This window comes from Homarus americanus, unplaced genomic scaffold, assembly GCF_018991925.1.
Source record: "Homarus americanus isolate GMGI-L3 unplaced genomic scaffold, GMGI_Hamer_2.0 scaffold34921, whole genome shotgun sequence".
In the NCBI taxonomy this organism is placed as follows: domain Eukaryota; kingdom Metazoa; phylum Arthropoda; class Malacostraca; order Decapoda; family Nephropidae; genus Homarus; species Homarus americanus.
In genome coordinates, this window is record NW_024741901.1 from 4,323,668 (window position 1) to 4,336,272 (window position 12,605).

General features: G+C 41.5%; 1 protein-coding gene across 1 annotated transcript in view; it reads right to left on the minus strand.

Annotated features, from left to right (window-relative positions):
- Nucleotides 1-12,395, minus strand: part of LOC121876389 — a 138,164-nt gene extending 125,769 nt beyond the window's left edge. The window contains exon 1 of the mRNA XM_042381463.1: nucleotides 11,490-12,395. Coding sequence (XP_042237397.1) covers nucleotides 11,490-11,554 — 65 coding nt within the window. The 5' untranslated portion in view covers nucleotides 11,555-12,395. The remainder of the gene's footprint in view (nucleotides 1-11,489) is intronic.
- Nucleotides 12,396-12,605: the final 210 nt, after the last annotated feature.

The following is a 12,605-nucleotide window of genomic DNA, read 5'->3' on the forward strand; positions in this document are numbered from 1 at the left end:
CATAAACAGAATCCCCTGCAGGCTCACACGACAAGAGAGCATCGACTTCTTACACGCCGAGCCTCTCCAAACAGATTCCAACCCTGCATTTCGTAGGTTCCAACTCCACACAAACCGTACAAGACAGCCACTGTTTATGTTTATAGATCCACCGGTACCTTTCTTACGCCAATTTAATGACTCAAATCCATACAAACAGATCTCAAACCAGAAATCATTTGTTCCCAACCATAAACAATACAATTCCAACATTTTTTATACATTATTATCTCTACCGACTCTGTTTATACGCTTCAAACCTATACAAACAGATGCCAAATCCGAATTTATAGGTTCTAACCCTAAAAAAAATATACGTCAACAATTGTTTACATTATTAGTGTATCTATTGACACTACTTATACGCTTAGGACTCATCCAAACAGACATTAAAGCTGATATGTACAGCTTCCAACCCAAAAGCTGTATAAGCATAATGTTGTTTTTGATCTATACTACCCGAATCTCTATAAATAGTTTCCGAATAACTCTTTATAGGTTCAAACCCTAATTACAAATCGATTATTGTTTATCTGCTAGTATCCGAATTGACATATTTCATCGTTGAACTGAAATTTCACTGGAAGAATAAATAATAATAAATAAATAAATAATAATAAAACCAGCAATAACGTCAACACTAACATAATAAAAACAATAAAATCAAACAAAAACACAATAACAATAGCGAAAAAAAAAAACAAGGAAAATCCACAATAATGAACCGACAGGGCCAAGACCGTGACAACCCACACTAAAATCTTCCAAATCTGGCGGGAAGATCTTGAGGGTATCCGACCAGACACTTACATTGGGAGTCACAACGGGGACAAAAGGGGGAGGGAGGGAGGCTCAAACAGACACCCGAAACTCGTAACACAAATTAAAGGCGATGGGGGACTTACAACAGAGACTTACAACAGACAACAGGGACTCACACCAAAGACAACAGGTACTCCCAAGACAATAGGAACTAATAACAGGAACCCAACAGAACAATAGGAACTCACAATAACATTTCAAAACTACAGGGAGTCACAACAGGTGCTACATTTAAAACACCCAGTTTATACAGATGACAAAACAAATTAAGGAAAATTATTAAAAAAAAAATTCACAAAGAAAGAATAGAATAAAACGGACTGAGGAAATAAAAAATAAAAAAAAAAATAAAAATATCACTATAAAGGCAAGGTGGAAAAAATATACTATTAAAATTCCTATATTCAAAATCGGCAAAGGCCTAAATAATATATTCATTCCAGTGACTTCACAAGGGAGAGAGAGAAAAATTATTCCTTTTAAAAGAACATAAAACTACCCTAAGAAAAAAAAATACGAAGAAAACCGAGAGGAAAGATTAGTTAACGTCACAGAAAACGGAGACAAAATTGCACGGGGTCCTCAAGTCAACTCTTTAAAAACCACAAAATCCTCGTCATATTAAAGTTAATGGAGAACTAAATGAAGTCTTAGAGCTCTGAAAAATATTATATTCAAAGATGATGGAAACTCTTCGTGTGTGTGTGTGATTGAAAGATGGGATTCTAGTCGTTCCAACAGACGAGTAAATGATGTTGTAGTATTTTTTTTTCACAACACTGGCTGGTTCTTGTTATATCATAGAACATTGGTTATTTACCGAATCTGTTAAGCCATTTGTATCGACACGTAAAGAGGCGAATCAAAACACTGATCACAACATTGGGTTATCGCTATGGTATATACAGTACAGTCTAGCAAGTCAGGGAAAACATTGCATCACATTTGTACATCGGATATATAGAATAACAAAAAAAAGGTTCAAAACAGTGTAGAAAGAATGAAAGAAAGAAAGAAAGAAAGATTTGAAACAATATCTACAGACGCGGGCATTAAAATACGCCGCGACCGTAAAAGTGAAAACAAATCGAAAACGCGCCACAAGCAGTGTAGGGCGGCCGGGCTCCTCAACCTCCTGCTACTTATTCTTCTTCTGACCCGGACAATTGTTGGCCAACTTTTGTATACTTATACTTTGGCTCAAAAATCCTAGTATTCACGGAGACAATTGTTCTGTAAGAATAACTCGGAAGACAGAGGAAATTCTCCATTCTTTCTAGTTGTCTTTAAAAAGGGAAAGAAAATGTCGTCAGAAAAGTAATATTTGCAGAAGTCCCGACAATGAGTGCAGCGCTTCACAAAAGAGCATTGTTTTAATGCAGGCGTTATTACGTCCTCTGCGCATTCAACTTACACTGAGTACTGTACGAATATTCGAGTTGAATTACTATTTCTCCGGTTCTCATGGAATATTGTTGTCCTGTGAAAAAAATATCGCATCCGGGAAAACATTTTCTTCAACCTGATCGTTTAGACCCTTCCCCTACCACCATCAGACAACTGAACAGTGTCCCCTTTCCCCTCACTGACGCTCGTCCGCTAACCTTTCCCCTCAAGTTTAACTTCCGTGAAAAGGTCTGTCCCCTACACCTACAAACCCGACCCAGTCAAGTTCGCCGCGTCCTACAAGATGGGAGCGACCGCGCACCGCCACTCTGCAGGACAAAACCCACAAACAGGCTGGAATTATAATTAGGGCTAATCAGCAGTTCATAATGCCACGGTCCGGAGGTAAAAACGACGCTGGGTATATTTGGAGTGAGGCTTTTTTTTTTCACAGTGTTATCCCGGGCCTGTCTCATGCCGGGGTGTGGAGCGAGTCTATACAGAGGCTCACTCACTAGCTGGTGTTTACTCTGTTGGATCACTGGCCAGCCCGTGTTTACTTTTACGAGTTTCATTTGAAAGACACATAGTTTGAACATAATGGATTACTAAAAAGAATGGAAGACTACACAGTATTAAATATTACTGAACAAATATAAGGTGCAGGCAGTAACGATCAACAGTTACATCTGTCCACAATGATGAAGGCGAGAGTGTATTAATTTTCCAACGATGAATATAGACGTGTTGTAACTAGCAGAGGCCGTGTAACGTTAATATTCTTACGAGCCCTAACTGCATTCAACGGAACTCGGCCATTTCCATTTAAATAAATCTAATCACAACCTAAACATTAATTTAAATATCACTGATGTTTCCTACGTCTTTAAATATCTGTTAACAAGCTTGGAACAGAGGAACAGACGAACGGACAAGGGCTGATCAATAAAGCCCCTCTTCTGTAGCGCTGTGGGGCATAAAACACAAAAGTGCATTGTGCTGCCCCATGGTAGACCCCAGGACAGGCCGGGGGTGTAAGAGCCTCCATGACCGCGTTTTTTAAACTCCGTCAACTCGTCATTAAGGGGCCAGTTGAGGGAGTTTAATGTTGGCGTAATACAGTTTGTGGCGCGTTTATGAGTGAACCAGATGTTTACAGTGTACGTGTGTGTGTGTGTGTGTGTGTGCGTCAGATGTTTAGAGTGTACATGTGTGTGTGCACCAGATGTTTACAGTGAACGTGTGTGTGTGTGCACCAGATGTTTATAGTGTACGTGTGTGCACCAGATGTTTATAGTGTACGTGTGTGCACCAGATGTTTACAGTGTGTACGTACGTTTGTGTGTACACCAGATGTTTACAGTGTACGTACGTATGTGCGTGTACACCAGATGTTTACAGTGTACGTGTGTGTACCAGATGTTTACAGTGTACGTGTGTACCAGATGTTTACAGTGTACGTGTGTGCACAAGATGTTTAGTGTACGTGTGTGCACCAGATGTTTACAGTGTACGTGTGCAGCAGACGTTAACTGTGATGTACGTGTCGTCGTTAACAGCGTGTCTTTGAGGCCTGAAAGCTGTGCCATATTAACAGTGAACCGTGAAGGTGACCCCAGCATTGTTTACAAGTTAAAAAATTGGCCTGACACGGACTTTACCTCCATACACACACACCATTAACACCTGTACTCAAACGGGGAGTACATACAGTACCTTACACCACCTGTGAGCCTCTGAACTTGGCACTTAGGGGTGGGGTGAGGGAGTAGTTCAGCACCACGGAGGGAGAGGGGAGAGGGAAGGTGAGGGAGGGGAGAGGGAAGGCGAGGGAGGAGAGAGAGAGAGAGAGAGAGAGAGAGAGAGAGAGAGAGGTAACCTACCCTCACTCGCCGCCTGGGAAATGTTTTAATGGTCGGCAATTTGGATTCGATATTTGCCTGGCCCGAGGGAACACCAGTCTGAGGAAATTAATTTTTGACCCGAGTGGTTAATTTGGGATACCGTCTTGTGCACCCCAGCAGGTAGTTGTTGACAAGTAGGAAATGCACTTACTCCCCAGGTATGGTGTTCTTAATTAACTGAGTGTTACTATTCTTACCTCCTTCCCCCTCATGATAACCTCACCATCTATGTTTAACTTATCAATCTTCACTACATAGAGCTCAAGTAAGGCACAGGTAATCACTAGTACTGTACAGGTAATCACTAGTACTGCACAGGTAATCACTAGTACTGTACAGGTAATCACTAGTACTGTACAGGTAATCACTAGTACTGCACAGGTAATCACTAGTACCAAGGTAATCACTAGTACTGCACAGGTAATCACTAGTACTGTACAGGTAATCACTAGTACTGTACAGGTAATCACTAGTACTGTACAGGTAATCACTAGTACTGCACAGGTAATCACTAGTACTGTACAGGTAATCACTAGTACTGTACAGGTAATCACTAGTACTGCACAGGTAATCACTAGTACTGCACAGGTAATCACTAGTACTGCACAGGTAATCACTAGTACTGTACAGGTAATCACTAGTACTGTACATGTAATTATAATCACTAGTACTGTACAGGTAATTACTAGTACTGTACAGGTAATTACTAGTACTGTACAGGTATTCATTAGTACTGTACAGGTAATTATAATCACTAGTACTGTACAGGTAATTACTAGTACTGTACAGGTAATTACTAGTACTGTACAGGTATTCATTAGTACTGTACAGGTAATTATAACTAGTACTGTACAGGTAATCACTAGTACTGTACAGGTAATCACTAGTACTGTACAGGTAATCACTAGTACTGTACAAGTAATCACTAGTACTGTACAGGTAATCACTAGTACTGTACAGGTATTTACTAGTACTGTACAGGTAATCACTAGTACTGTACAGGTAATCACTAGTACTGTACAGGTAATCACTAGTACTGTACAGGTAATCACTAGTACTGTACAGGTAATCACTAGTACTGTACAGGTACACATCTAATGGACCCTCGATATAACGGACTTCCATCTCTATATAGTCCGGTAAATAGAGGTTTCATCTAATGTGCCCTCGATATAACGGACTTTCATCTCTTACTGATAATGTTTTAAAACCTAGAGAGGGAGAGGGTGGGGGGGGATAGGAAGGGGGATAGGAAGGGGGGATAGGAAGGGGAGGAGGAGAAGGAAAATGGTGAACAGAAGGGAGAAGAGGGGGAAGGAGATAGTGGAAAAGAGGAGGAAAGGCAAAGAAGAGGAATGTATATACTAGGAGAGAAGGAAGAAGACAGGAGGGAGAGAAGAGAGGGTGAGGAGGGAGAGAAGAGAGGGTGAGGAGAGAGAAAGGAGGTGAATAGAGGGTAGGAATTACGAGGAGAAAAGAGTAAGAATCATGAGAGGTAAGAGGAAGGAGACAACATTGGGTATGGGTATAGCCCCTAAGAGAGCTATCATCACCATTATCACCTCCACCCCAGCTAAGAACATCACCATTATCACCTCCACCCCAGCTAAGAACATCACCATTATCACCTCCACCCCAGCTAAGAACATCACCATTATCACCTCCACCCCAGCTAAGAACATCACCATTATCACCTCCACCCCAGCTAAGAACATCCCATTATCACCTCACCCCAGTCACCATTATCACCTCAACATCCCATTATCACCTCCACCCCAGCTAAGAACATCACCATTATCCTCACAAGAACATCACCATTATCACCTCCCCCAGCTAAGAACATCACCATTATCACCTCCACCCCAGCTAAGAACATCACCATTATCACCTCCACCCCAATAAACATCACCATTCACCTCCACCCCAGCTAAGAACATCACCATTATCACCTCCACCCCACTAAGAACATCACCATTATCACCCACAAACATCCCTATCACCCCCCAGCTAGAACATCACCACTCCACCAACATCCTATCCCCCACACCCAACCTCCACCCCAGCTAAGAACATCACCATTAACTCACCTAGACATCACCATTATCACTCACCCAGCTGAGAACATCACCATTATCCTCCCCCACTAAGAACATCACCATTATCATCACCCCAGCTAAACATCCATTATCCCTCCACCCCAGCTAAGAACATCACCATTATCACCTCCACCCCATAGCAACCCTAGAACATCACCATTACCTCCCCCAGCTAAGAACATCACCATTATCACCTCACCCCAGCTAAGAACATCACCATTATCACCTCCACCCCAGCTAAGACATCACCATTATCCTCACACTAGAACATCACCATTATCACCTCCACCCCAGCTAAGAACATCACCATTATCACCTCCACCCCAGCTAAGAACATCACCATTATCACCTCCACCCCAGCTAAGAACATCACCATTATCACCTCCACCCCAGCTAGAACATCACCATTATCCTCCCCCAGCTAAGAACATCTAACCACCCCATAAGAACATCACCATTATCACCTCCACCCCAGCTAAGAACATCACCATTATAACCTGCTAAGAACATCACCATTATCACCCACCCCAACAGTCACCATTATACCTCCCCAGCTAAAACATCACCATTATCACCTCCACCCCAGCTAAGAACATCACCATTATCACCACATCCCCACCCCAGGTGTTGCCATCTCCTCACAGATGATATCCTAGAGCTGCTCATGGCCTTAATCTAAAGTTAGCACAAATCCTCCAAGCTAGCAAATCACCCTCATTTTACCCAGCATTAATACCCAAGTTCTTACATCACACGAGTTTTACAAAATTCTCTACACATTGTAACATATTTCAGTCTTAAAACAACAAAGAAAACCACAATAACGATGATATAAAAAAGACACCAAGTTCTAAATGTCTTAGGGTTAAAATTATGAATAAATTTGAAGGCTAAAATTCCCAACAGCTACTATCTAACACTGAAACATGATTTATTTTTTTTACAAGGCCTAATTATCACTGGATAGGCTAATTAATTGAGACTAAAACATCTTATGCTCTATATACAACGTTTAGTATATGGCACCATGATTCACCTATGTCACGCCGGTGTGTCCTAAGGGAGGTACGAGCCAGAGAGAATCCCTGACTTGTGATTGGCTCAATTAAGGGGAGAAAATTAGCCAGTTATCACCAGGCCGTATCATTAACGGCCAATCAGCATCCGTGCCCTAATTTCAACAGCCAATCAACGTATAGCAAAATCTTTTTCGAAGGGGATTTAAAGCTGGTGAGAGATTGTTGTTTAAAACCTGTGTGTGTGTGTGTGTGTGTGTGTGTGTGTGTGTGTGTGTGCGTGTGTGGCCCCTACAGATTCACGAAAACAAAAACGGATACTAAAACAATAAACCAATTCCGTCAACAACTTCCTGAATAATAATAGTCTATAAATAGTTAACCGAGACACAGACAGACAGACAGACAGACAGGTAGACAGACAGACAGACAGACAGACAGACCTATGGACAATGTTACAATCATATCACACAATTTAACTAAGTAACGTAAAAACAATAAATGAGAAGAAAAAATTAAACCAAAAGATAAAAAAAAAATAAAAAAAAAATATCAAGAAAAAAGTGAAGATCGGATATTCCTTCTAGTGGGATCAGATCGTCTTCCAATAACACGCACACAGACACACGCACACAGACACACACAGACGCACACACACAACATTCCCCTGCCTTCGTGACTCCAGAACGCTGCAGTAATACATCATACAATATTCGGTTCAATCAGACAGTAACCAAGAAGAGGAATTTGTATTGGTAACATAATACATCATGAGTCCCCCCCCACCCCCCCACACACACACTCCCCCTACCCCTCTTGTTTACAGTCTCTTCTTGGTCATGTAAGAGAAGAGGAGGATAGGAAAGAGAAGGAAAAGAAGACTTCTGCAACCATAGGAGGAGGAGGAAGAGGAATAAGGAAGAGGATGAGGGAGGGGAGGAGGGAAAAAGAGGAGAGGAGGGAGGAATAAGGGAAAGAGGATGAGGGAGGGGAGGAGGGAAAAGAGGAGAGGAAGGGAGGATGGAAGGGTAGAGGAGGAGGAGAAATACCGGAAAGAGGAGGTGGGAGGAGTACGAGGAGAGGAGGAGAAGGGGGAAGGGAAATACAGGAAAGAGAAGGAATAAGGGAAAGAAGAGGAAGAGCAGGAGGAGGGGAGAACAGGCTCCGGGTCATAAGAGTAAAAACAAAAGAGGGAGAGAAGAAAAACGAAGAAGAAAAAGAAGAATAACAAAGGTAAAATAATAAAATCAATACTCGTAAAATTCGCAGAGGATTCAATAAAGTCTTTTTAACCCGTGAACTTGACCTTTGACCTTCTGGACACGGGTGAGAGACAATACCCCTCTGGACACGGGTGATGACAATACCCTTCTGGACATGGGTGATGACAATACCCCTCTGGACACGGGTGATGACAATACTCCTCTGGACATGGGTGATGACAATACCCTTCTGGACATGGGTGATGACAATACCCCTCTGGACACGGGTGATGACAATACCCTTCTGGACATGGGTGATGACACGGGTGATGACACATGACCCCTCTGGACACGGGTGATGACAATACACATGACAATACCCCTCTGGACACGGGTGATGACAATACACGGGTGATGACTTCTGGACATGATGGGACACGGGTGATGACAATACCCCTCTGGACATGGGTGATGACAATACCCCTCTGGACACGGGTGATGACACCCCTCTGGACACGGGTGATGACAATACCCTCTGGACACGGGTGATGACAATACCCTTCTGGACACGGGACAATACCCTCTGATGACAATACCCCTCTGGACATGGTGATGACAATACCCTCTGGACACGGGTGATGACACACCACCTTCGATGGCAAACAGATCGAGGGTCTTTAAAAAAATAACAAAATAAATAAAAATAAACAGGATAATAATAATAACTTTCTAAATACCTCCATGATAATTAATCCCCCCCCCCCAGGATGGAACAGCCATACCCCTAACCATACCACGCGACTACCATCCTATGATCCAAACATTTAGAGCCGAGTGAAAAAAGCCCCCCGCCTCCCTCCCTCCCTCCACCAAATGACTAAATTTTTACATTTTGGGACCATTAACTATTTTTACACTGTGCTGACGATTATCACAATTTGGCACAATTCGTCGAGACTTGTCAAGCGTTTTTTTTCCTTCATACTTTTTATATATTTTTTCAGTTAACAATAAAGTCGGGAGCAAACTTTTGGAATACCAGTACTGATAAAAAGCAAAATAACGGTACTAAAGTAATATAATTGTAGTGCCGGGTAATAGAATAATAATAATAGCTTTGTTCTACTAAGTAACTATTACTTCTTTGTACTATTACTGCTGCCACTACAACAATAACAGCAAAAACATCACCATGACGTCTCGCTCCACAATGAAACTATTTGTGTGGTTCAAATGATTCAAGAACAAATAGACAGACAAACTCGAACTGACAGTGAAACATAATACAAAACAGACTACTAAATGGACAGGAACCGTATACTGTATATAGAAACAGATTAATTGATATTAGTCTCTATAGCACTAACCCCATGTGCTCCAATCATTTTATTCTTTACCATAAAACTCTAACACTATTTCTTTACACAATAGATCCACCAAAATTAAAAACACAAATAAAATTGCATTACCCATTTAGGTAACACATAAGAGTAAAATAATTTAAATAAACACAGAGAGAACGAAGTATTTATATGCATCTCAACTAAACAACTTTCTCAACAGTACCTGGAGTGTCTAACCCGTAGAGTTTTCCCACCAACTTTCCCTGACAACTTCCTCCGCCTCCTGGCCTGACACGATCACTTGAACCATCGTATTTTTTATCTTTCTAATCAAATAATAGTAAAAAAACGTTCAATTATTCTGTAATTTACTTAATAAACTTTTTTAAATATTTCATAATTAAAGGTATATTATTTTCTCTATCAAAAATTATATAAGACATCCTTGTAAACAGAGAACGAATCGACACACTTCGCTGGTCCAAACATACAAGAAACTGGGGGTAAACTCTTAACTTCATATACACTCTCCTCTGAAATAAATATTCCACACGAAAAACACAAACAAACAAACACCACTCACACACAACTAAAACAATACCAAACAAAGAAAACACTATAACATGATCGGTAACTAACACGGTGCGTCACAATGTCAACACAGGCGAGGCTCCACCTTTAATAAACATATTACATCTGCTCTCATTCGTCTATTTTTACTTCCTTTCCTTTCCTTGGAGGTGTTCCCATTCCCGGGTTGTATAATTCCCGGCGGAAATGATGCAGACGCGCTACTGACAATCACAGCTATGCATGTATAATGATGGAGGGATATATCATGGCAGTGTCAAATTAGATTGGCCTTGTGACTCGGGATAGATTACAGCCAAGCTCAAAATAGATTATTGCATCAACCCAAAATAGATTAATGCAGTTCCTGGAAATAGATTACTGTACTGACTCTATTAGGGGAAAACAAAAGAGATTCATAATAGGAACTCAAAATAGTAACTCAAAATTTAGTAATACCAAAACATACAATAGCAAGTAACACATTAATCACGTCAAATTTGAGGAGATTACAGCAGACGTGAGAGAGATTACAATTATGACTCGACTGAGTATATTATAACAGAGTTAAGACTGATGAATTAAAGACTAATTACTCAACAGGGTTCAGGGCAACGACCCAACTCGGATTAGAGAATTACTACTGTGGTGGTTTAATATCATGGCTTAAAATCATTAATTATAAGTAGAGCAAAACACTCGTGCATTTTCAGAAGTGAATCAAGTGTAGTAGTTACCTCACAGTGGCATATAAGTGACTCAGAATCATAGCTGACTCAATGGTGATTAAAGAAGCCACTCAACCATGGTGATAAGTAACTCAGGACTCAATATTTCATGAACACTGAATTACAAGCGACTGAATACCGTATGTATATGAAATTCAAGATAACTTATGAGCAACTCGGGATAAAGTATCGGTGACTCACGAAAGCTTACTGCAATGACTCAATACCTTGGTCCAGCGACTCGAGATAACCAAAACAGTGCAGAGAATCCACGTATCGCAGTGACTATGAACATCACTGTCATCGAATGTTAATAATAATAACCTCCATTATTACTAACTGGTCCCAACAACTCGGGACTGTCCACTACAACAAGAACTCACCTGGGTGTCCAACCGAAGTCGTTACATTCATCCTTGAATCGTCTCCTTGACAGAGGTCGTTCCATATTGCTATCACATCGACGCTATCCCCTGTAGATATCCTACCAGCTGGCATAGTCCTCATGAGGAGCCTCGTCAACCATCCTTAACTACCAATCACTTGTTTGTAATGGCGATGCATTTTGCCAGCGTCTTTTGTCAACAAAATCAATAGTTCTCTTCGTTTCTCTCTGCATATCAACATTCAATGCTAAGCTTCTTTTCGTCAGTAAATGCACTGCTTGATGGCGTAATATTTATTTTTTTCTGTTCATTAACACAGCCAAAGGATTTCAATTAATTCCTTGAATCAGTCACTTTTGTTTTCAGGAGTCAACACAGAGTCCAATCAATCGGCATCACTACAGGGCAAACTGTCCGGTAGCACGTCATACACCGCATCCCAACTTGTTCCTCTGGCCACCGTTTCATTATTGTTTATTTCCTCTTCTTACTCTTCGTCAGCGGTTCCTCCAGGGTAGACTTCTTTCTTCCTCTCATATTGGTGTTTTTCCTCCAACCAGGACCATGGGCTGTGAGGTCACATCTAAAGAGTTAACCATCAAACAATGGAGGCAATATCGTCAGAAATGTTTCGGCTCAGTGTCGTTGATGGGGTCTGGCCTATCCATAATTCATCCCACAGTTCACAATTACAACAAACAATTGCATATTCCGTTGTTCACAAAGTTAGATTCCAGCAATACGTCATATAAACGATGTGATTTCACCCGGATAGTGTATGATTACCGTATAAAACACAGGTCTTTAAGTTTGTTGTGACGGAGCGAACCACAGACGAGACGCGGCCAGGATGATTCCAGCAGCACACCCTCCTCACACGGCGTCCCCAACCACACTGACTAGTCGACGTCTGCCGAGCATTCTCATCCGCTCCGGGTACTGGGGTATGAAGGATGGGAGGGGGAAGGGAGGGGGCGTTCAGGAAAGGGGAGGACGATGAGGATGGAGGAAAAGAAGAGGATGAGGAGAAAGGAGGCGAGAGAGAGAGAGGGAGGGAGCGTTCAAGGAAGGATGAGGAAAAAGAAGAGGGAGGAAAGCGTTTTCGGAAAGAAT